The sequence below is a fragment of the Colobus angolensis genome, unplaced genomic scaffold, assembly GCF_000951035.1.
Source record: "Colobus angolensis palliatus isolate OR3802 unplaced genomic scaffold, Cang.pa_1.0 Scaffold32, whole genome shotgun sequence".
Lineage (NCBI taxonomy): Eukaryota > Metazoa > Chordata > Mammalia > Primates > Cercopithecidae > Colobus > Colobus angolensis.
In genome coordinates this window covers 12,301,524-12,326,985 of record NW_012116488.1, presented here as the reverse complement: position 1 = coordinate 12,326,985, position 25,462 = coordinate 12,301,524, and the positions used below count along the sequence as shown (strand labels likewise).

At 51.9% G+C, this 25,462-nt stretch overlaps 1 protein-coding gene across 1 annotated transcript in view; it reads right to left on the bottom strand.

Moving 5' to 3' along the window:
- Nucleotides 1-25,462, bottom strand: part of PRIMA1 (proline rich membrane anchor 1) — a 68,484-nt gene that overhangs the window by 17,113 nt on the left and 25,909 nt on the right. The window contains exon 4 of the mRNA XM_011951562.1: nucleotides 413-542. Coding sequence (XP_011806952.1) covers nucleotides 413-542 — 130 coding nt within the window. The remainder of the gene's footprint in view (nucleotides 1-412; nucleotides 543-25,462) is intronic.

The following is a 25,462-nucleotide window of genomic DNA, read 5'->3' as shown; positions in this document are numbered from 1 at the left end:
TTCCTTAGAAATAATTATATTGTTAACAACTCCTATTACTCTTTGGTGCTTTGCAACATTTTCGTATTTTTCACCTTGCACTGGGCCTGACATATAATTGGTGCTAATCAATTGCTTGTGGAATCAAACTCCCTAAAGTGACAGAGACATTATTTCTGAGATCAACTTTAAACATTTTGGCAATGAAAAAGATCAAAGGAAAAATAAAATAGATACAGCAAATATAGCAAAATCCTGATGAACTGTTGAATCGGGGTGAGGGTAGATGGAAGGTCACTGTATGTTCTTTCTGCTTCTTATACGCTTAACAACTTTTATAATTTAAAATAATGATACGGGATGTGTGTAGGAGCCCCAGGCCCAGCTGGGGTTCCCTTCGGCTTGGAGCTGGGTGCAGTGGGTGAGCACTCACCTTTTTATGGCTTTGTAGCAAATAATGACAAGCACAGTCAGAAACACCAGGGAGGCACAGCATACAGCAATGATGATCACCAGCCCCGACCACCAGCTTTCCTCAGTGGGGCAAGAGGTAGAGTTGGGAGCTGAAAGAGACAGGAGCAGCCTGAGTGTCCCCTGGATGAGCTGGTCATGGCCAGTGACAGAGGTGGGACCATCATGGGTGACACCAACAGAGGCGTGGGGAGGCCACTGGCATCCATCACCTGGATGAAGGCTCCTTGACCTTTCCTGCCATCCCTACCCCCACCCTGCGGCAGGTGACATCATGGCTGGCCCCCAGCCAGGCTGGCCTCCGAGCGCCTCCATCCCTGTCCCGGTGTGCTCAGAGCAGGGGCTAAGCGCCGCGCCCCAGGCCATCCATCCTCCCTCGGCATGAGCTAACTGACAGCAGGGTCAGGTCTAATTTCCCATGAAAAATAACAGAGCGTCTCATTCTCTCAGCTGAGGCACTAAATCTGGTTCCTCTGCAGGCGGGGGTGGGGAGCAGGGCTCACAGGGGATGCTGAGGGAGGAAGGAAAGAAAGGGAGGACTGCCAATGTCCATTTCTTAAGCTAATTTCTTGCAAGACGCAGACTTCCTCCCTTCTTGGATTCAGTCCGTGGGGTGGGTATTTGCCGCTATGTCAGTTTGCACGGGGGTGGCCAAAATTTGGAAAAGTGTCATTGACAAGGCACCGGACACTGGTGCTACAGGGTGCTCTTTTAGTTACTCAATCCATGGAGTCCTTGGAGTGAACCTGTCCTCCCTCCCTTGGCACAGGCCGTGTTGGGGTGGACCTGAAGGACTTTGTGTCAGTGAGGCCGGTTCACTTTCCTCTGAGAAAAGCAAAGACATCGCACAGCCTCATCCCAGGACTTCTGGGAAGACTCAGACACAACTGGAAAGGAGTGCCCAGAATTGCAAAAGGAATGGGAGGGAGGAAGGAAGGAAATGAGAGGGAAAAGAGGAAAAACAAAGAGAAAGGGGGATAATGAGGGAGGAAGGAAGGGATGGATGGATGGACAGACAGAGAGACAGTATTAACTTTGGACAGGTCTCCAAGATGTGTATATATGCAAAAGAATCAGAAATATACCCCAGACTTGGTGTCCACTCTATAATAGATACTTTGAGGGGTGCAATAGTAAGTGAGGAACCAGGGGATGACTTCCCAAAGGGTAATATGGATGGCTTCATTATTACGATTTTTATCAAAGTATAATTTACATCTAGTGAAATGCACCCCCCATCTTAAAAGTACCATCCTCTGAACTTTGACAAATGCATGCACCAGTGGAAGCCACACCTCCTGCATGACACAGAGTATTTTCAACAGCCCAGAAAGTGTCCCTGTGCCTCTTTCTAATCAATCCCACCCTGGGGGCAACTGCTATTCCGATTTCTAAAATCATCAATTACATTTGCTTGGTTTTGACATTCACATACATGGGATCACGCAGTATGTATTTTTTTTGTTCCTTTATTTAGCATAGTGTTTTTGAGATTCATCCATGTTACTGCGTATTTCAGCAGCTCCTTCCTTCATTGCTGAATAGTATTTATATGAACATATCACAGTATTTTTTTTTGAGACGAAGTTTCGCTCTTGTTGCCCAGGCTGGAGTGCAATGGCTCACCGCAACCTCTGCCTCCCAGGTGCAAGCGATTCTCCTGCCTCAGCCTCCCAAGTAGCTGGGATTACAGGCATGCGTCGCCATGCCCAACTAATTTTGTATTTTTAGTAGGGACAGGGTTTCTCCATGTTGGTCAGGCTGGTCTCGAAGTCCCAGTCTCAGGTGATCTGCCCACCTCGGTCTCCCAAAGTGCTGGGTTTACAGGCGTGAGCCACCGCGCCCGGCCACGATTTGTTCATCCATTCACTTGATGACCAACACCTAGGTTGTTTCCAGTTCTGACTATTGTGAATAGAACTGCTATAAACATTTGTGTACAAATCTTTGTACAGACACATTTCCCTATTTCTCTTGGATAAATATCTAGCAGTGGAATTGCTGGGCTGTGTGGTATGTGTATGATAAACTTTAGAAGGACATGCCAAGCTGTTTTTCCTGAATGCTTGTACCTTTGTACATTCTGTGCAGCATGAAGAAAGGTGGAAAGAAGAAAGAAGATGGGAAGAAGGGAGCGGTTACTGATTTGTTGCAGCTGGATTAGGAGATCCAGGGAGCCACTACGTGTTTCCCAGTGAACCAAAACCCCACTAACAAATGCAAGGTCCCCACGAGTGAGCCTCAGATGTCACAGAGACCAAGTAGAATCAGAAATGCTTCCTAATGGTGGTTCACGCCTGTAATCCCAGCACTTTGGGAGGCCGAGGAAGGTGGATCACCTGAGGTCAGGAGTTTAAGACCAGCCTGACCAACATGGTGAAACCCTGTCTCTGCTAAAAATACAAAAATTATCTGGGCATGGTGGCAGGCACCTCTAATCCCAGCCACTCGGGAGGCTGAGGTAGGAGAATCGCTTGAACCCAGGAGGTGGAGGTTGCAGTGAGCTGAGATTGTGCCATTGCACTCCAGCCTGGGTGACAGAGATTCCATCTAAAAAAAAAAATCAATAAATAAAATAAAATAAAAAGAAAGAAATGCTTCCTGAGAGATGGCTGATAAGAGGATGCCACTGGGCTTCTCAGCTAGGGCAGGACCAGGCCTTCAGAAACCTCAACACTGAAAAGATACACAATATAGCATTGAAAATAGGAATGAACTCTAAAATACGAAAAAGGAGAGCCACGGGGTTTCTCATTTTCCCCATGATCAACTTGTTCAATGGTTTCTTGGTGAAATATCAAACAAAAAATCCTTCTCTCCAATTCCTCACTTTGGGGTATCCCTGACTTGGCTGTGTCTTCCTGGGGTGATGTCCTCACCTTCCCTACACTCTGGGAAGTCAGAAGTCACTGCTGGAGAGTCAGAAATATAGCCAGATCATCCAAGGCTGTTCTGTCTACACTGCACCCCCAAGCCCCAAAGGTTTACCTCCACATTTTCACCACAAAGGGAAGCAATTTTGGTTTCCATGGCTCTACTTCAGGCTGTGACTCCTCTGGGAGAGACCTCAGGGCCATGCCTGCCACCAATGGTCCAGGACCACAGACGGTCACACCGACACTCCTGTGGCTGCGGACAGAACTACCGGTGTGTGGTCTCAGCCAGGGGCTGCCGTACCCCCTCCTGTAAGCACTTAGAAATATTGGGGTGGGTGCTGTCTTTGGTTGTCACAATGTGTGATCCCAGCAGCTATGGATGTTAATGACAATGAACTGGATATTCTCACACAAGGTAGAATTGTCCCTTGAAAAATGCCAACGGGGCCCCTGTTGAGAAATTTCATCAACTTGATTGATTATAAGCCTCATAGGGAATTTGGCACTGAATTTCACAGTGCCTCTCTTCTTTACATTCTCCGTTAGTTGGGTGGGAATTTTCTTTTGCTATTCCTTTTCAAACATAATTGATACTGAAAGCAGTAAGCCCATGGCTCGCAGCATCCTGCACAGGTTCCCCTCTAATATTCTGCAAGCACACTCATCACCGCACGTGTGTGAGGAAACTACCCAAGGCAAAAACACTAACAGCTATGAAATGAGGGAGGCATTTTGTGAAACCTAGTCAAGGCATACATCTTGGATTTTGCTCAGAAAACCAGCTGTTGTGTTCAAAGAACGCATCCTTATTTATCCTTGCTTGAGTCAATTAGAGAATGTTGGAGCTGGAGGAAGTCTAGGAGGTGTTATCCCAGAAAAGAGAATACAATATGGAGTCTCAGGATCAACAAGCAACTTTCCCATGGGCCAGGGTTGGGACCCTGATCTTTGGGCTATAGGCTGGGTCCATCCCTGCCTGAACTTCCCTCCCATGGGGTGTGGTCAGCACCTCTTTCTGGAGGTGCTAAGACAGCTTACATGTGTGCAGATTGATGGTTCATGTTCGAGAAGATAGCATCATGAAGGTGCTCATTCAGTCATTTGTTCATCCAGCAAACTGAGCACCCTCAGTGCCTGGCACTGTGCTAGGATCTGGGAGTACAAAGATAAATCAGATGTAAACTGCGCCTTTACCAGGGCTGGCGCCAGCTGCCCCATGGATTGTTAATTACAAAGCTAAGACCTGATCATCTTGCTCAGGAGTCTCCGGGGGAAGAGGCATGCATGAATTGCTCATACAGAAGTTGAAGGTTATTTCAGGGGTGCGGATGATGCCTTATGAGAGACAGGGAGGCTGAGACAATCAGAGAGTGCTAAGTTCCAGGACTGAGGCTACCTGGGCTCTCTGCCTCCTCTGTCACCCCCTCTACCTCCCAGCCAAGATTCTGCAAACACAACAGAAAGGCAGGAGCTGTCCTGACATCTCAGGGGTCGCAACACTGTCTTCCCCAAGGCTCAGTGAGGCTTTGTCTGCTGTATTCATTAAACACTCCTGACGCCTGTAAAGATGATGAAGCTGGCAACCAGAGAGAGCAATTGCGAGCTGCCCAGGCTCAGTGTTGCTTCCTCAGAGGAGCAGCTGTCTTTTCGTTATGAGATGCATCGTTAAAAGCTTCGGACTCTGCTTCCAGCCAAGATGGGGTAACAGGGGCCAGATCTGCCCTCCTGTCTGAAACATCCAAAACCATACCAAAGATGTGAAACAGTGGTTTTTAAAAGAGGCAACCAAAGACAGTGATTCCTATGAGGTGAGTCTTACCACAGGCCCAGCTCACTGCCTTGAGAGAGTTTCCAAAACAGTAGTGCAGGAAGGGAGAATCCGCAGGGCCTGGCCAGCTCCATAAGCTGGAGAGATTCAGCTGAGAGTCCAGAGAATGAACAAGACAAATGAGGTCTCTCCCCAAGGGAACTCTGAGAAGAGTAGAAGAAGCCAGTGGTAAGCAAATACACCAATGAATATATAATGGCACATTGTGGCAAGTGCTGTGAAATACATAGAAAAGATAGGTCCCATGGATGTTTGCAGAAGAAGCAGGTGGGGTGGGCAGCTTTGGATGTGCCCACCTGGATGGGGTCCAGGGAGGCTAAGGAGTCCAAGGAGACCAGAAAATTCCCTTGGGCAGGGTGGGGGAGGTGGACTTGTGGATCCACCCAAGGTTCAATGCATGAAAGAAGTGTGTGAGGTCAGACAAGCCCTCCAGGTACTCTTGGTGGCAAATGCCTCCTCTATCGTCCTCATAGGGTTCTTGTGACTATCAAAGGAGATGATGGAGACAGCATTTTGGTGGGTACTAGGAATAGCAAAGACTTCAAGGTCCTACTAGGCACAATGGTGCATAGCTCAGTTATATTCCCCTTTCAGAAGTAAAGAAACTGAGGCCACACAGTCAGGGGCCTTGCAACAGTACTCACGGCTACCTCAATACATACTAATGTATGACCCGGGCAAACAGCTGTCCCCATCAGAGCCAGCTGTTGGAGAGAAGCTGCACACAGGAGGTGCTGGACTGACAGGAGGGAACAGATCCAGGGATGAATGAATCAAACAGCGAGTAGGTTGGAAACAATCTCAGTTTTGCAAGATATCTTTAACTAGGAATGCAGTCTGGGTCTAGAAGAGCGGAGTGAGAGCCATGTTCTTGGTTTTAAAATTGTTTCTCCATTGTGAGATGGAGGCTCTATCTACAGCTGGGCCTCTTGACCCTGTGAGTGGGCAGCCCAGGCAGCCCACACGGCTCCCTGGTTCTGGAGCACAGCCTCAGTGCCAGGCATTGCTGGTGACACCATGGGCATGCTGGGGGCCTCTGGGCCTCAGAGGCATCGTTAGATGGCTCTCCTAACTTTCCAGGTCTTTGAGGACTCAAGCCCTGGGCTGCCTGAGTGGCTTCCTGACTGTTCCTCAGGAGCTGAAAGGGCCTGGTGCTTAACTGGCCTTGATTGCAGCCAGGTGGGAGCTGTCACTGCAGTTGTTCTCTCTGCTTCTGGCTTTCTGAGCAGCCCAGCTCCAGGCCCATCAGGCGGGTCACAACTGCTGACAGTGCAGTCTAGTGCCACTTGTCTAGGGCCCCCTGTGCCGTAGAGATCAGCCTCCGTCTCCCTCAAGGAGCCAATGTCGGTGAAGGTGCTTCCCAAGCCTCCGAGAACAAGTTCAGCCTTTGTTGTGGGAAACCGAAGGCGGAAGCACCTGGGCTGGGAGTTGTTTCTCTGCCTTAAAACGAGTGTGGGCCTGGTGACTCGTCCATGGGGAGCAGAGGTGAAAGGAGTCACAGCCCTGCTCCAGGGACAGTCTCATGGCACCGCTGGTCCTCAGCATGTGCAGGGGTCCCCTTCGGCACCGCTCCCTCCCACCCACCAAAAGGTCTTGAGGAAACGATCCAGCATGTCAATGAAAAGTGCAAATGCACAGGACTCACCGCGCCCTGAAAGGGGGCAGGATGCTGAAAAGCACTTAGGAACGTGCGTCCTCTTCGGCCCTGCCTCAGCCAGCTTCCTGAAGCCCCCACTGGTTTTGTCTGGCTCACAAAGACAGTGTGGGGGCTGGAGCTTTGCTAAAGATTTGTGTGATGCAGAATCCGTTTTGTAGACCCTTTGGACAGAGGGGGAAACTGAGGCTCAGAAAAGGGGAGGAGCCCGCCCGAGGCCACACAGGGACCCGACCCAGGTCCTTCGGTCTCAGCCTTATTTATGAACTGCCCCCAAAGCACCACAAAGGATGCGGTTTCTCTGAAGTCTCTTCTGGGCTGACCACCCTTTCCCTGCCTCAGGGCCCCCAGCCCCAAGGCCACCGAGGAAGGAGTGGCATGGGAGCAGGGCCACCCACTCTTCTGTGGGCCTGACCCCACACAGGGTCCCATTGTCTCAAGGACACAAGGGGCCGCCTCTCAGGCCGCTGCTCTCCATTCCTGGGCACAGGGTGCCCTCAGGGAGGCCTGTGCCAGGGCGTCCACCTCCTACGGCGGCTGGGGGAGGTCTGGAGAGCCAGCCTGGGTGCGGGGCTACTCACTCACTCCTCACCCCAAAGGCATCAGAGCACGTGGGCTGCACTTGAAAACCACAAATACAAAATCAGACCTCGATGCCTTACCCAACCTCTGCAACAAGCCCCTATTTCTACAGATAAATGAGAAATCTCCTTTGGGGTGTGCCTGGATGAACACAGTGCCCTTGTGCACCTACAGTTCAGGGGCCCCCACTCCTTCTCTGTCAGTGGGAATTTGGCTCAGGCTTCTGGGTTCAGCATGGAGATGCCCTGTTTCGTAAGTCTCCCCAATTCCTCCAATCATGGGTTCCTACAGCAGGAAGCTCCTGGCTGCCCATAACCACAGGTGAGAGGCACCCGTGCCCAGCCCAGGCGTAACAGAAACCCAGGGAGGTGCATCTAGCCTCCCTGGGGCACAGAGCTCCTGGGGGTGCCTCAGTGGTTCTGCTTTTTCCAAAACTAAGGGGCACACCCTTCTCTACTGTGCAGGAGGGAAGCGGTTTGTGGGCACTGTAGCCTAAATGGGGCTCCTGCCCTACAACCTGTAGCCCTGGGCAGGAGTGGGAGGGGAGTATCCCAGGGAAGTGATGCTGGCTTGGCCTGTTTCGGGGCAGTCTGCGTCTTGCCCACTTCCCCCACGCTGCCTCCTGCATGCCAACCATGTCCCTTCCTGCCCCAGGAAGCTGGGCTTTGGTGGCTGGCAGCATGGAGCACGCCCCCCTCTCACCTACCACAGATGGGAACAGTGGGCCTGTGGATATGCATAACGCCTTGGTCAGCCTGTGGGGGGTGGTGCGGCAGGAAGTCAGACCTCAAAGTGCCACCAGGACGGTCTCAGGGCTCCAGAGCAGCCCAAGCCACAAGGGTGGGCCAGACTGGACTCTTCACTGAGTGAGCTTCATGGGGAGAGTTGTCAGAGCCCCGGATCCCACCCTCACTGCTGTACGAATGGTCCCGAAAACATTCTCTCTGCCCTCAGCCTTCTCTCAGCAACTGCTTTGTGTGTGCAGCACCTTTCAGGCCCCCAGCCCCAGCCTGGTGGGCCCCCTGTGCTGGAGGCATCCAACAGGGAGTGGGGCCTCCTTGCCCCGTGCTCCTCAATACCGCTGGGGCAGTGCCTTCCTCCTGGCTCAGGCCCCCACGTGGGCATTCTCTCTGCCCTCTGAGTGGCCACATCCTGTGGCTGCTCCCTCCGAGCCCCTCTCCACCTTCTCCCTGACTCCCGCCCTGTGCTGGGTCTTGCTGGGTTATCTCGGTTGTCCCATCCCCCCACCAGCCCTTCCTTCCTGGGGTATCATGTCAGCTGCCCAGTTCAGCACAGTGGTTATCCACACTGGCTTTGAATCAGAAGCACCAGGAGTTAAAATCCGGATCCTGACTTTGGGCAAGTCATCGACTTTGTTAGATTTAATCTCAGTTTCTTCCACTATAAGTCGGGGGAAGGCAACAGAAGCACCTCCTCATGAGAGACAGGATCAGAAAGCCAGCAGCAGACACCCCTCCGCCACCTGCCCAGGTCCTTCCCCTTCTTCCTGCAGAACTCCGACTCCCCTCCTGTATCCCTGGCCCCCCAGAGGGCCTAGGCTTTGGGAGAGGCGGGCTCAGTCTAGGAGGTGGGTTTTCAGGGGTCGCAGCCAGGCCTGGTTGTTCCAGTACTTATGCCCCTAATTGGTTTAGGGGTCATAGGTTCCGGCAAGGACAGGAGAGGAAAAGTCTGCTGGGGGGTCCTGGGAATGGTTTCCCGGCTCTTAAGGGAGATGCAGAGGAGGTGGCTTCTCCTGCACACTGCTGCGTCCTTTACTCCAAAGCTGAGCAGCTTATGGGGATTGAGGGTGCTGGGGTGCAGGGTTGAGGGGGGGTCTCAGTATGATGTAGGGTGGTCAGGGTCAGTCTCCAGAGAAGACATTGGAGCAACGACGAATTCGGCAGGGGGTTCATCATGCAGGTGTCTGGGGGAAGGAATGGCCAAAGTGCAGGCCCTGAGGAGAGCGCGGGCCCTGAGGAGAGCGCGGGGTCTGAGGTGAGTGTGGGCCCTGAGGCGAGCGCGGGGTCTGAGGTGAGTGTGGGCCCTGAGGAGAGCGCGGGGTCTGAGGTGAGCGCGGGGTCTGAGGTGAGTGTGGGCCCTGAGGTGAGCGCGGGTTCTGAGGTGAGCGCGAGTTCTGAGGTGAGCGCGGGTTCTGAGGTGAGCGCGAGTTCTGAGGTGAGCGCGGGTTCTGAGGTGAGCGCGAGTTCTGAGGTGAGCGCGGGTTCTGAGGCGAGCGCGGGTTCTGAGGTGAGCGCGAGTTCTGAGGTGAGCGCCGACACTGAGGTGAGTGTGGGCGTGGCAGTTCTGGGGAGCAGGAAGGAGGCCAGTGTGGCCGAGAGGGAGTGGCGAGGGGAGACTAGAAGGAGATGGTACCACATGCGGCCTTGGAGATGCCATCAGGAGGCCGTGGGGAGGACTCCAGGGAGGGTGGTGAGGTCTGACCTGCAGGTGAGCTCGGTCCCTCTGTGTTGAGACTGGGTGTGTGGTGGGGAAGGGCGGGAGGCTGTGGGGAGACTGCTGTAATGTAGCAGCGAGATGGCGGGGCTCAACTCGGGGGTTCTCAGCAGAGGTGGTGAGAAAAGGTCAGAGCCTGGAAATGCTTTCAAGGTAGATTTCATGGAAATGTGGATGTGGGCGGCAGACACAGAGAGGAGGAAGGATGACTCTGAGGGTTTCGGGTGGCTTGTGGGAGGAGGAAGCTGTCACCCACTGATGGGGAGGGCTCCTGGGTCTGTGCAGCTTCGGGACGGTGTGGAGGTCAGGTGTGAAGTTGGAAATTGTCACACACCATGGGAGCCGGTGAGAAAGCAGCCGGGGCGGGACTCTGCATTCAGAATCGAGGGCTGCAGGCGGCCATTTGGGAGTGGTCAGCACCCAGCCCTGGGGCCGCAGGGGGTCGTCAGGTGGCGGAGGGTAGACGGAGGGGAGAAGAGGACCAAGGCCTGGCCCTGGGGCACCTCAACATGAGGAGGTGCAGAGGAGGGTGAGGGGGGAGGCCAGCAGGGAAGGCGGCCCAGGCCATCCGGTCCTGCGGCCGCGTCGGGAAGGGACGTCCAGGACGAGGGGAGGTGACCTGTGTCCACCGCAGCTGACGGTCAGGTACTGCCAGGCTGGGAGCCGGCGACGGGATGGAGCCACAGTTGGCTGCTGGCCGCTGAAAAGTGGTTTGGCGGGAGTGGAGGGAGGAAGCCCGATTCGGGGAGGCAAAGAAAGAATGAGAGAGAGGAAATGGAAACCGTGGGTCTGCACAACTCGCACTTCGAGTTTCACTGCAAAAGGGAGCGGCCTCGTGGAGCGGTTTCTGGTGGGAGAAGTCATGGGAAGGCTTTTAAGGCAGGAGGTGGTGTGTGTGTGGGTGAGAGTGTGGGGGAGTATGTGCGTGGGAGTATGTGTATGAGTGTGTGAGTGCGTGACAGAGTACATGGGAGTGCATATTGTTTGGAGGAAGGGAGGCAGGATGGCGCACTTCCGGGTTCTTCTTCACCAACTTTTCCCCCGCGCGCGAAAATGCAGCCGGCGCCCAGGGAAGGTGCAGATCAACTGGGCATGCGCCAGGTGACGTCAATCCGAAGTGACCAAGATTTACCTGGTCGCACCTGCGGAACGCCCCCCACACGCCCGTGCCCCGCCTATTGCCCTCCCGCTCCTAGAAAAGCCGCTCTCGGCCAGCGGGCCACGCGGCCTTCTTGAGTCTCTCACTCCTGTCGGGATGTCGGGACAGCACGCACTCCATCGGAGAGCCCCACCGGGGGACTCTGCCGGCCTTCTCTGCCGGAGGCCCACAGACCTCTTCCCCACACCTTAGGTTACCAAAAATAAACTTGCAGTTTTGCTCCTACACTTGCCTACCTGCTGGTTCTTTTGTATGCGTTCTGGTGGTCTTAGAAAAACAAATCACATATGAGTGTGTGTGAGTGTATGAGTGTGAGCGGGGAGTGTGGGAGTGTATATGAGTGTGTGAGAGTGTAAGGGGGACTGAATGGGAGTGTGATTGTGGGAGTGTGTGAGTGTATGAGTGCGTGTGTGAGTGTGAGGGGGGTGTGTGTGAGTGCGGGAGAGTGTATGCGTGTGTGAGTGTAAGGGGGACTGGGGGTGTGTGTGAGTGCGGGAGAGTGTATGCGTGTGTGAGTGTAAGGGGGACTGAATGGGAGTGTGATTGTGGGAGTGAGTGAGTGTATGAGTGTGTGAGTGGGGTGTGTGGGAGAGTGTGTGTATGAGTGAGAGTGTAAGGGGGACAATGGGAGTGTGTGTGAGTGTATGAGTGTGTATAAGTGTGTGTGAGTGGGGACTGAGTGTGTAGGAGTGTGACTGTAAGTGTGTGTATGTGAGAGTGTGAATGTGTATGTGTGTGAGTGTGTATAAAGTGAGAGCAGGGAGAGAGGGGTGAGGGGCCCACAGGGAGCAAGGACAATGCTTGGCCAGATGAGGAAACTGAGGCACACAGCAAGGTTGTCCAACCTCATTCAGGTGGGTGCTGGCGCTGGGATTGAACCCAGACAGTCTGACTCAAGGGCCAACCTGTGACGGCTGCATAGACACAAAGCAGGCAAGTCACCACATACAACAAACAGCCAGCAGAGACCCTTTTTGGGGAGACCGGGAGACTGGAGGGAGAAATGCGGTGTGTGGAAAGGGGCGATGGGGCCACCCTGGGCATCAGGAAAGCCTCTCTGAGGAGGCGACGTTCAAGACAGGGTATGGGGGTAGCCCTATGACAAGGTGCCAGCAAGGGAAGGAACGGGGGACACAGGCAGCGGTACCGGGAGCCTCTCTGCCCCCCTGAACGCTGAACCCTGGGTGAGGGGCTCTGTGGCCTTCCATGTATGGCTCCTAATCTGTAGCCTGTGCTCTGCGGGCCACTTGCTCCCCTGGCTGATTTATTTCTGGACAGTGCTCTGTGCGCGGAGCCCAGTGTGGTGGCAGATCGGCTGCTTATCATCAAGGGCACTGTTCTCAGGCTCGGCTCCTGACGGGCCATTAAAAAAAACCCAATACATTATTAATAATTGTCTCCATCATTCCTGTGCCTAATTAGGAAAGGAAAATTATGAATCGGGCATATGTCTCTTGGTGGGGGCAGCCTCAGCTTTTCCCCCTGTGAGGGAGAGTCTGGGTGGAGGCTGGGGCAGGAGCCGAGAACAGCAGGTCGCTGCCTGGTAGAATTAATTACGCTTCTGGTAGCGACTGGAGAACACGTCCCCCTTGTTTTTGCCCAAATAGCCCTCTTTGTTAGACTCCTTAAGGCAAGGCCTTGTTACTCAACAGCATCTACTCTTCTAGTAGCTGCATTCCACCCCTTTTCTGTCCTGGCCCTTGGTCCCCTCCCCAGATCTGCCAGGCCTTCTGTTCCCACCAGGGCTGAAGACGCCCAGCTGTGCAGAAGGTCCACATACTTGCCAGCTTTAGAACAGCCCAGCACCTTTGAGAAGTGATGAGAGGGGGCCACATTCAGAATATGATGAATGCCCACCCACCCTCATTGCCTTGATGACGATTCCTCATTCAGTTGCTAATCCACTCACTGATTCACTCAACACACATCTGTTAAGAGCCTGCCGTGTGCCATGCACCATGCCAGGCACTAGGGACAGGATGGACCCTCTCCTCATGATGCTTATAATCTACTGGAAATTGGACATTCATTAAATCATCACCAGGTAAATGCAGACTGATTCCCAGCTCACCGGGACACTCAACTGCATGTGACTTTTGTAACAACAGGAAGCTGAGAAACAAAAATGAGAACGACTTGACATGGAGAGCCAGTGTGAGTTGACTGAACGTAATAGGCTCATCTTTGCTTGTGAGAGCTCGTGATCTTGGGAAGGGAGAATGCTCCCAATGGTATACATTAAATGCCCAGCAGAGCCCTGACACCTATTTGATGCTCAACAGATTGCTTTCTCTCAAGGGGGCACTTAATTGACAGGTGGTGAGACTGGGTGCAGTGGCTCACACATGTAATCCCAGCACTTTGGGAGGCCAAGACAGGAGGATCGCTCAAGCCCAGGAGTCTGTGACCAGCCTGGGCAACATAGCAAGACAAAAAGTTAAAAAATTAGCTGGGATAAGTAGGCTGGGTGCAGTAGCTCATGCCTGTAATCCCAGCACTTTGGGAGGCCTACACGGGCAGATCACCTGAGGTCAGGAGTTGGACACCAGCCTAGCTAATATGGTGAAACCCCATCTCTACTAAAAATACAAAAAAGTAGCCAGGGGTGGTGGCACATGCCTGTAGTCCCTGCTTCTTGGGAGGCTGAGGCAGGAGAATCAGAATCGCCTGAGCCCAGGACGCAGGAGGCAGAGGTTGCAGTGTGCCGAGATCATACCACTGCACTCTAGCCTGGGTGACAGAGTGAGACTCTGTCTAAAAATAAATAAATAAATAAATAAATAAATAAGTAAAAAATAAAAAAAAATTAGCTGGGATAGTGAGACAAAAAATATTAAAGTTATCTGGGCATGGTGCTGCATACCTGTAGTCCCAGCTACTTGGGACTTGCACTGGGAGGCTGAAGCAAGAGGATGGCTTGAGCCCAGGAGTCTGAGGTTGCAGTGAGCTATGATGATGCCACTGCATTCTAGCCTGGATGACAGAGCAAGACCCTGTCTCAAAACAAACATGATGGGGCCCTCATGAATGCTCCATCCGGTAGAATGTGCTCTGTCTAATCAGTCGTAATCACTTTGCAGAGCGGTTCAGGGTCAACTTAGACCAGTGGTTGACACTGATCTGAAGGCCAAATCTGGCCCACCTGTTTTATAAATAAAGTTTTATTGAAACACAGACACACTTATTTGTTTACACTTTGTCCATGGAAGTCTGTATGGCCTGCAGAGTCTAAGATACGCTATCTCACCTTTTACAGAAAGGTTTTTTTACCCCTAATTTAGAGGAGTCTTAACCTGAGATTATTAGACAAGCTTGGAAGAGTGGTCTGAAAGTGCCCTGAAATTATACCACAAATTTGCATTTTGCAAGTAAACAATCCACTCCTTCCATATTATTTTTAGAAGGCCCTTTACCCTAAAGGTCACACCAAGGCCCGGGTGGGAGTCTCTGGGCATGGGGCACAGGGCTCCATCTTGCCTGAGAGTTTTCACGGTGACAATGTGGTGAGAACGCAAAGCACAGCAGAGAGACAGGCACATAATTGGATCCTGACGTGGCCACACCATACCCACGAAGTGACCCTCAGACAAAGCGCTTACATTTTACAAGCCTCAGTTTCCCATCATCAAAGGGTAACAACACTCCCTGGAAGGCTGCAGGGAGCTGCTTTCCACCTGCTGGCCGGGACGCAGGAACTCTGCTCTGGAGGCAGAAAAGTGTCACCTGAAGCTACCTTCCGGGCACCTGCAGCCCTTCTTCAGGGTCTGCCACTAGGGCTGCCGGGTGGCTATGCACAAGGTGGGGAGCCCAGGAAGTGATGTCCCATGCCCTGCAGAGCATCCTCCACCAGTGACTGAGAGGTGCTAAGTGTGACAGCCTGGCTGGGGACAACTATAGGCTGAAATTGCCTTTGCAGGACTTGGCCTGAGATGGTGCTTTCACTCGGCTTCCCCCTTGCCCCACCCTACCACTTCTGTTGCCTCCTTGGTCTCTCCTGGGGAGCACTTCATTTAAAAATTCTTGTGTTAGGATCTGAGGACAGGTTCCACATCAGGAACCCCAGACATGAGGTTACCAAGATGCTGAAAGCTCCTGGCCTCCTTCTAAAGCATCAAACAACAGATGAAATTATGTCCCAATGAAATGCATGTGAACTTTCCACATTCTAGATGACTCCTTACCAGAACCACCCTTTGCTAGTTCTCTGGGCAGAGCCTAAGTCCTGTTTAAAAGGATCCTGTAGGGTTAAGCTAAGAATGATTTGAGTCCAAGTTGGGACCAAAAGGGATGATGACACGGCTGAGAAGAATCACTGCCGCTCAGTTGGTCTTTGTTAAAAAGGAATAAACCTGAAATGTCTGTGGCTCTGGGACAAAACCATACATAGTATTGAAGAAAACAATATCCATGTTGACAGTCCAGAGCTGTATTATCTAATACAGTAGCCACCAGCCACATGTGGCTACTTAAATTTAAATTCCTTAAAATTGGATACATCAAGAATTCAGTTCCTCTGTTGCACTGGCCATATTTTAAGTGCTCAATATCTACATGTGGTTAATGGCTACTGTTTTGCACAGCACAGACCTAGATCATTTCTAGCATCACAGAAAGTGTATCGGACCGTCTAGAGTACTGGGAGGTGGGATGCTCTGCTTCTCTTTCCAGAAAGGAACGAGGAGCTGTTTTCTTACCCTACTGAAAGCAAATGGAGACAGCCACCTGGATCTGCCAGGGTTATCTAGGTTCAAAGCACATTTTTCTTAGATTCTTTTATTTGATTCTCAGATCCCCTCCTCCTGAAACAGGCAAGGCAGGAATCATTAGAACTATTTATAGATAAGGAAACTGAGGGTTCTGAAGGTCAAAGAAGCAAAATCACAGAGCTGCGAGTAAAGTGACAGAGTCAGGGCTTGGGAGACCGCAGGAGGGAGACCCCCCTCCCCCGGGGAAGCCAATGCTCTGCTGAGCTGGAAACATGCCAGGGCATATTCTAATCCCACAGGGGGCCCCTCACTCCCTCTCTCTTTCAGCAGCCACGTGGCTTGGTGAGTGGAACACCTGAATCTAAAAAGTACTCCTATGTCTTCCCGAAAATAACAAAGCGGAGGGCTGCGCCGGCTCCAGTCTCCTCGATGGGCAGTTGTGCCACTGTGGTGAAACGGGGCCAGGCCCCAGGCCCACGAGAACTCTGCCAGTGCAATACCCAAAGACAATTTCTGTGACACTGGCCTGTCCAAGGATGGGGCACACCGAGACTTGGGCAGGTTTGGCAGCCAGCTCCTGCCTGGAAATTGAGTTCTCTGTCTGGACAAGCAGCCCAGTCTGAAGATCCGGGGCATGCAACCTGGGTTATGACACTGTCATCGAAGCCCTTTGGATGTCTGCAAGTCACTTCACCTCTCTGGACATCAAATGCCCATCTGTCCAATGGGAGTGGTGACCTTGGGCTAGGGCAGGGGTCCTCAACCTTGACATCATGGACAATTTGGACTGGATGGTTCTTTGTGGTGGGGGCTGTCCTGTGCGCCGTAGAATGCCTCGCAGCATCCCTGGCTTCTACCCACTACATGCCAGTAGCACCCCTCCCCCAGCTGTGATGACCAGATGTCCCCTGGGAAATTGAGAGAGCCACAGGGCTGGAAGATGGCCAGGGCTCTTTCCTGGTTTCTGCACTTGGTGGAGACTGCTGCACAACACAGGCACAGCCAACAGTGCCTGACTTGGCCTCCCAAGTGCACTGCACCAACCCCAGCCAATTGAAGGAGTTAAACTGGATGGCCTTCCAGCTGGGACATTCTGAGATTACAAGCCAACTGCCTTCAGGATGACCCCTGGCTACTCAGAGGCTGTGCAGTGGAACTGTCTGTAACAGGGTCCAAGAAGAAGCCAGGGCATTATTTCCAAGGCATCCATAATTCTCTCTGCCAAGTCCAGAGACAATGGGCCTTTGCCACCCACGGTCCAGTTCATTCTAAATCTGAGAACAAGGAACCCATTCACTCTTGGGAGGGGCAGATGGTACAGGGATAGGGGGTAGGCCAACATCTCTTCCAGGAAATGGTGGCCTCTGGCCTTCTCTGATTGCTGGCAAGGATGACACAGAAACTTGGGAGTGGGGAACAGGCGCTGCTCCTATGGCCTTATTTTTCTCTGTTGGAAGCAGGGAGCAAAAACCAATGGATGCTGCTCACTGACCCAGCTAGCAGAACCTTGCCATCTTTCCCAGGCAGAAGGCCCGACAATAGAACTTTCCTGAAGGCCACTGGAGACTCACCCTTGCCTAAGTGGAGAGATAATGCTGCCCCCTTTGTGGGGAGGACTTTGATAATGGAAGGAAGGTGTAGGTGAGCAGGGCAACTTTGACCTATTCCAGGCAGAACAGCTCCCAGTTAAAGTGCGCGTTGCCAAACCCCAGGAAACACGAAATCCCACAATGTGAACCAGGAACAGCCTTTCCCTTCCTAACAAGATGCTATGATAGTGATTTACACAAAGCCACAGGCACCATTGCTTATGTTCATGCAAAAGGCCACCCCTCTGGGCTGGGGCTGCTGGGCTTTCTCTAAGCCTTCGCTAGGGTTTGTTTGTTACTTGCCATCTGCAGCAAATGAGCAAATGCTTAAGATTTCAGAAAATTTTATGGGGGAAAATATTTATATTAAAGAATGTTCAATTGCTTAATAAAAATGTAACGCTAAGAGTTGCTAAGCACTTGTCATGCACCTTGCCCAGGTGACATCTGATTTAAGTCTCCTGATCCATCAGGAGATGTGGGTGTCACTGTCCCTATTTACTGAAGTGAGAACAAGCTCAGTGAAGAGAAGTCAGTTGTGGAGTTGGGATTCTGGGATAATCTGACCCCAAAGTCCATCTTCTTTCTATCATGTCTCACTGCAAACCAGGCAGAGACCACTGCTACTAGATTTTTAGCAGTAATGCCTTGGTCCAAAACGAGAACAGATTTTAACATTGCCTGGGGAGGCCATGGGGGTCTTGACCTCTGTCCTCTGGTCCCTGCCTTCTCCAGCCCTCTATCCACCCCTTCCAAGGGCAGACGGCAAGACTAAACTCAACTGAAGTGTGAGTTTAGTCTTCAGTTAAACTTGTGATAGGTGAGCAAGACCAGAGAGGGCAAAGTTGGCCGCACCCACACCTTGGATCATAGGAGGGAGGGAAAAGGGAACCAAACTTCTCAGCAAGGGAGAAATGTATATCATTTTCAGGATTAGTTCTTCCCCTTTAATTCCTTACAGTCACGAGCTCCCTGAGCACCTTATTTCAAAATCCAGTGGACATCGAGCCCCTCAAGAATCCAGTCACTGCCACCCACTCTTTATTTTTCATGACAGCCGGCCACACAGGTCACCATAATTGACTGTTCTATCACCTTCCTTTGACAGGGACATGAATGGGCTCTCAGAGGTGAGGGCTGCCTCATACAGACAGGGTGACTCTTCAGAAACCAGCCACATCCACCTGCTTTAGAAAACCAAAGTTACCAGAAGCAAGCGCCACAGCAGCTGAGGCCTTTGGGAAGGCATGGCTGGCTTGGCTCCTCACCAGGAAGTGAGGTGGGGTCTCGAAAGCTCTCTGGGAACTGATGTTCCCAATTCTGGACTTTCCTGAACTGTAAAATATAACCAATAACCTGGAAGGTTCTAGAAACATCCAGAAGCTGGTCAGTGGGAAAAAAACCTGAGGCCTAAGGGTTAGCTTAGGTACTCCCTCCCCCGAGGCAACCACTGGAAGAGGTAACCAATTCCCATGTATCTTTCAAGATGATGTGTGTGTGTGTATATATATGTATCCCAAGTGCGAGCACCCTGCACACACCAGCATGCTATGACTGTGAGACGCAGTGCACATTCCACTTGTTACATGTGGCAACACTTTCACATCGGTGTGATGGAGCCCACCTTTCTTTTTTTTAAGAGCTGAATGGATGTACCACAATTTATCTCACCAGTTCAGGAGAGGCTGTTTTTCAGATGTAGGACTCCAACCCTTTATTAGTAATTTCAAACCAAAAAGGCAGTTTGGTACCCAAATTAACTGAGTAGGAAAAGCAGAGCCAAGCAGGAATGGGGTTCTTTGTGGTCCTGGTTCATCTCACTTAGTGTGAATGGCCACACATTTCACTAGAGAAGTATCACTGGGCACTGGACTGCCTGGTGGTGTTACTTCATCTATGGTCTATACATGGTACCACTTTGCTAAAATTTGAAATATTCCAATTTCCAGAACATATGCAGACAAGGCATGTACAGACCTTTTCCAGTACTTCTGGTAGCTGGAGATGTGGAAAACCAGACATGATGGGTTCCTGTGGCCTTGGACCTTGGCCCAAATCCACTGTGGAGACGATTCAGCATCCCTCCCACCCCCCAGAGCCAACCCACAAGGGTAATGAGAACCCAGCATTGTACCCACGAGTGCCTGGTGAGGTGAGGAAGGGCTTGCCATGCACTCCAGACAGCAGAGATTCCTCCAGTGCTTCCCTGGCCCTACTCTTCCCCACCTGAAGCTCTTTTCCCACACGCAGCCGCCTCTTCTCTCCTTCTCTCCCTCCCTAGCCCCGTGCTGTCTGAAATCCAGCTTGAGAGCCCTGTGAGATGCCAGTTTTTAAAAGAGAATAGAGAAATCTGGATTTTTTTTTTTTTAAGTCTGGGTCTTGCTATATTGGCCAGGCTGGTCAACTCCTGGCCTCAAGCGATCCTCCAGCCTCGGCCACCCAAAGCACTGAGATTCCAGGTGTGAGCCACCTTGCCTGGCCTAAAATAACAAGTATCTTTGATGTTAAATACCATTTCATTTCTTTTTTAAACAGTGGGCGTAGTTCATTAGCGCAGTATCTAATGGCTGCCACTGCGGTACTTCTGAGGGGCAGTGACCCAGGCCATGGCCTCAGACATGGATTGGTTTTAATCTATCTCTCTGGGAATAAAGGAGGGAAATGAAGCCGTTATCCTAAAAAATGGAAAACAAAAAGTAAACGCAGCATTCTTAGGTCCTGGGGCTATCCTCTGCTTCTCCCCGGCTTGCCCAGGCGTCTTACCCAAGGGTGGGCAGGAGGAAAGGTCCTGCAGCTCCCGGTCCCGGACCCCACCCCTGCCCCAGTCCTATCTATGCTCTTTCCCCACAAATTGATCAGTCCCATGCCTTCAAGTCCCAGCCAGATGCCAACTACTCTCATGTGTACAGCATTGGCCCCAGCACGTCCCCTTGCCCCACGTTCCACATCCAGCTGTGACTCAGCGTCTCCACTAGGGTGGTCCACAGGCCGGCTCTGGGTTCCCTGTCCAAAACCAGACTTCATCTTTCCCCTGCCCCTCTCCTCCCCCAATCCTCCATTCACCCAGCTGCTCAGTTCAGGAACCCGGGTCTTTTGGACGAGCCTTCCCTTAGCCCTCCCTCTGTTCAATCCAGCAGCAAGTCCCCTCCTTAGTCCCTTCAAACGTGTCCTCCACAGCAGCCTCCGTGCCAGTCTCTCTGCCTGCCCCCCACGGCACCCAGGGGGTTCTTTGTAAAGTGGAAGTGAGATCCTATTACATTCCCACTCAGTGTCCTTCAAACGCTTCTTACTGGAGGTAGAAGAAAACCCAACCTTTTTATCATGGCCTTTGCGAAATATTTCTCCCATTTGGGTCACTCAGGTCTAAACCCTTGTGGGGAAGAATCTAGAAAGTTTCCAAGCAGTGACAGAACTGTCAGAGCCAGCACACAGTGGGAACACTTCCAAGTGTTCCAAGTGTTCCAAGTAGGGATGGAGAAATTGTGAGACATGGGTTGGAAGGAAGGAAGGAAGGAAGGAAGGAAGGGAGTCCTCTTACTTAATGGCTGCTCCTCTGACACGGCCACACTTGAGAAGCATCAGCTACCGCCACCAGCTCGAGCTCACACTCCCACCGATCCGTTCCCTTCAGAGGGGTGAGTGGCTCTATGGACACATCAGAGCCGGCTAATCCCACAGGGTTTAAGTGGCCTGCAGAAAGCATCTCAGATTAGTTGAATAAGAAGATAAACTGCTTTGCTTATAAGGCCCAGAATGTTCTCAGAGATGAGAAGAAAATCCTTCATGTATTTCTGACTGTGAAGGAGTCCAGGATTCCAGCCTGGGGTAGGGGCTGGAGGGAGGGGGCTTCGCCCAGCAATTGGTCTGTGGTTAAAGGCTGCTTAGTAACACCTGGCCTCTTCCTTGCATGGAGTCATTCAAGCTCTCTGAGTCTGTGCAGTGGGCTGAGCGGTGGGCTTTGTCTTGGTGGGAACATAAGTTTAGTGGAAATGGAGGAAAAAAGGAACGAAGGGGGAGGAAATGGCGGCAAATATTTTAAAATCTCAAAAGCAGGAAGATAAACCTGGTAGCTCTTAATGCCATTCGATTCTGCTGTGTTTAGGCCAAGAACTTGAAGAGAACCTTGTGTGTGAAGGAGGGAGCCTCTCCTCACTTCTAAGAGGAACACGTGATGGACACTGTTGGTGTCCACCCACAGGTTCCCTTCGCTGGGAGCCGATGATGCTTTGATAGGGGGGCCTAGGAGGCTGCTCTTGGCCTCAAGGCAGAACTTCCTGTGTGAGGCTACTCACTCCAGGGCTCCTGTGGGCTCCCATGGAAAATTCCAGCTGAAACCACGCCCTAGCTCGCTCCTTCACTTTCCTGTCCTGCCTCCCTCGCTTCCTTACAGCTTCCTCCAGGGTGCACCCCTGTCTCAGCTCAACTTACTCGGCTCTGCCGCTAGGGAACCAACCAAAGACAGGATGGCCAATGAAGTCTTGACAAACATCAAGTCTTTAAAGACACAGCCTAAATATGAGCAGCTGACCACATAAGATTACAAAAAAGTTCCAGTGAAATATTGACATTCGGCCGGGTGTGGGGGCTCAGGCCTGTAATCCCAGGACTTTGGGAGGCTGAGGCGAGCAGATCACTTGAGGTCAGGAGTTCAAGACCAGCCTGGCCAACATGGCAAAACCCCATCTCTACTAAAAATACAAAAATTAGTGGGACATGGTGGTGCGCACCTGTAATTCCATCTTCTTTTGAGGCGGAGGCAGGAAAATTGCTTGAACCTGGGATGTGGAGGTTGCAGTGAGCCAAGATAGCACTACTGCACTCCAACTTGGGCAACAGAGCAAGAATCTCCAAAAAAAAGAGAAAGAAATATTGACATTCAAAAGCAAAGAGTAGAATAAAAGTCCTGATGAAGGACACAGACAGTCTTGTCTTCTAGCCACTTAGAATGTCAGTAGCCACCAATGTGGAGTCCCTGGATCAATTCAATGTGCCACCAATTTCCTAAGTGTACCATGAGCAAGGCATTGTGCAACGGACTCTGTGGGTGGGTTCAGAGATGACGAGGGCCCACTGTTCACCCTCCAGGGGCCTGCATGTTGGTGGGGTCATCAAAGACCACCAAAGACAATGAGCAATGCTACCCGCCCGCTCGCTGTGGGCTTGGCCTCGGTTTTGAATATTTTGCATCTCTCTGTTGTTGGCAAGTAGTAGGTGTCTAGTAAATGGTTCACAAACGAATCTGGAATAGCCCAAAACTATCACAGAGCAGTGAAACAGAACCATCAAAACAGACAGCTGTCGCCTTCCGTGATAGCAGCGGGGGTCGCTGAATTTTCCAAAAATGGAAAGAATCAACTCTCCGCAGGGCACGAGTTTAGGACTTGAAGTCTGGCTGCTTGGAAAGGAGGCTTGAGGGCTAAGCAGTTTCTCAGCGGGTCTCTGTTGGCTTATGGGGAGGGACAGTTCTCTGTTGTGTGAAACTGTCCCTGCAGTTGCATGACATTTCTCATCCCCGGCCCCTCCCCAGTAAATACCAGTAGTGCTTACTCCCCAGTCACTGTGGCGACCAAAACCTAGACACCCCCATTTCCAAGTGCATCCTAGGGGGTGTTTCTACCCCTGATTGAGAACCACTGGTGGGATAAAATCAGCTCAAGGTGAGAAAGGGAAGGAGAGCAGAGGAGGGTGGGGGACAGTCCATGCATATGTGCGTGTGTGCATGCCTGTGCATATGTGTGTGTGCACGTATGCATGCATGTGTGTGCATTTGTGTGTGTGGGCATGTACATGTGCGTGTGTGCATATGCGTGTGCGTGTGTGCACATGGGAGGATTCACGTCAACTTGCAAAAAAGGGAGCATGAGGGAGAGGGCTAGAGAGGGAGGGCAGGGAGGGGAGAAAACCCCTGTGGGCAGTAATGAGAAGCCTCCCTGAGTGTTCCAGGACGCTTCGCATTTCCAGCACAGACAGAGCTTAGAATCCCCTCAGCCCAGCCATTCTCCTGGTGGAATGAGAAGGCAAGTGGCAGCTCTGCCCCTGGGAGCCCCACAGACCAGCGAGAGCAACCAGTGGGGAGGAGGTGGCATCCCTGGCAGAGGAGCTTCTAGGAAGGACATGGTGTTCACCACCCTGCTCTGGGCCTTGGCAGAGGCCCCGGACTGGACATCACAGTCTGGAAGCTTCCCAGACAGGCTGACCCGAGACACTTGAATCTTTACTGGGCTCCTCCTCCAGAGGCCGAAGGTCAGCAAGGATGCCACAGCCAGGTCACAGCCGGTGCTGACAAGCTGCAGGAAGGCCCTTGCTACAGGGCAACAGTCGCTGTCCCCGAGGGCTGCCTGACCATATTTAGACAGAAGCAGACGGAGAGGTAGCATAAATCAAGCCCCACAGCCTGGGCTGCCAGGGGGAACAAAACAAGGCAACGTCTTGGCACAATCTTTGAAATCAGTGGTTGCCACAGTGAGGAACTGAACACAGACACACACATGAGCAGGAAACTCGGCCTCCTTCCCATCTCCGTGAGACTCATCGTCCTACCTCGACTAACTTCAGCTGCTCAAAAACCTTTAGGTCTTCCAGAATCACTGCCAGACTCCTCTGCCCATCCACCCTGAGACAGTTCCCACTCCTGTTACCTCCTCCAAGTGGGGCTGTACTCAGGTTCCCCAAATACCTCTCATACCACCCACCTTTGTGAATGCCATTTCTTCTACCTGGAGCACCTCCTCCACCCACCCTTCCACCCCTCCCTACTCTGCTCTTCAGGGTCCTAACTGTTCTCTGAGGCAGAGTTTAGTGTCACCTCCTCCAGGCAGCCATCTCTGATGGCTCAGGGACCATCTACAGCACTTGATGCCCACTGAACTCCCTGCTGGCTGACAGCTTCCTATCCCCTCTCCCCTAGCTGGTGAGCTCCACCAGAGCAGGGAGCAGCTCTCACTCATCCCTCGGCTGCCCCACCCAGCACCTGGTACACAGGAGGTGCTCAGTACACACTAGCTGGGTCAATCAATGCCCTTGCTGGCAGATGGCCCCAGGGCCACCAAACTCTTAGCAAACACTTAGCAAACACTTGTTGGCATCAATTTCTCATCTTCCTTCTCACTATATCTGGCACCTATCACCTCTCTTCCTCTCCATGGCTGCCCCAGTCCAGGCCACCACTTCTATCACCTTGGCAACATCTATAGCTTCCTGACTGGTGTGCTCCCAGCCCTGTTACTACCCCCCACCCCAATCTATTCTCCAGTCAAATGCCAATGATTGTCTTAAGAAGCAAATCTGTAAGTGTCATCCCTATGGTCAGAATCTCTTCAACAGTTTTCCATAGCACTTGAAAAAAAAAAATCCACCTCTGGCTGGGCACAGTGGCTCATGCCTATAATCCTAGCACTTTGGGAGGCCGAGGTGGGTGGATCATTTGAAGCCAGGAGTTCGACATCAGTCTGGCCAACATGGTGAAACTCAGAAGTACAGTAGGCTGTCTCTACTAACAATATGAAAAAAAATTAGCTGGGCATGGTGGCATGCACCTGTAATCTCAGCTATTCAGGAGGCTGAGGCACGAGAATTGATTGAACCAAGGAGGCAGAAGTTGCAGTGAGCCGAGATTGCACCACTGCACTCCAGCTTGGGCAACAGAGTGAGACTCTGTCTCAAAAACAAAAACAAAAAACCCACCTCTGTCCTATGTAAGCTATGGTTTATAAAGCCCTGCACGATTTTGGGACTACCCTCCCAGTCTCATTTATACCACTATCCCTTGCGGTCACTGTGCCCAGCTGTGTGACCTTCTCTGGGCTTCTCAAACCCTGATGGTTGTACCACAGGGCCTTTGTATGTGCTGTTCCCTCTGCCTGGAATGCTCTTCCTCATCTTCGTGGGGCTAATTCCTTCTCCTCCTCCCAATATCAGCCAGCTCAAAGAGAGACCTCCCCGGGCATGCCTTCCCCATGGAAGGTAGGGCCCTCTCTGTGGTCTCTATTCCTTCCCCATGACCATCCCTATGTCCCCAGCTCCCCACGCCCTCCCACAGCATCTGGCCCACAGTTGGTGTTCAACGGATGTTCACTAAGTGAATGAATGATTGAACGGACCTCACGATCACCTGCAGTGATCTCCCGCTGGACATCCAGATTCCATTTCTTGGTTCTTAACTATG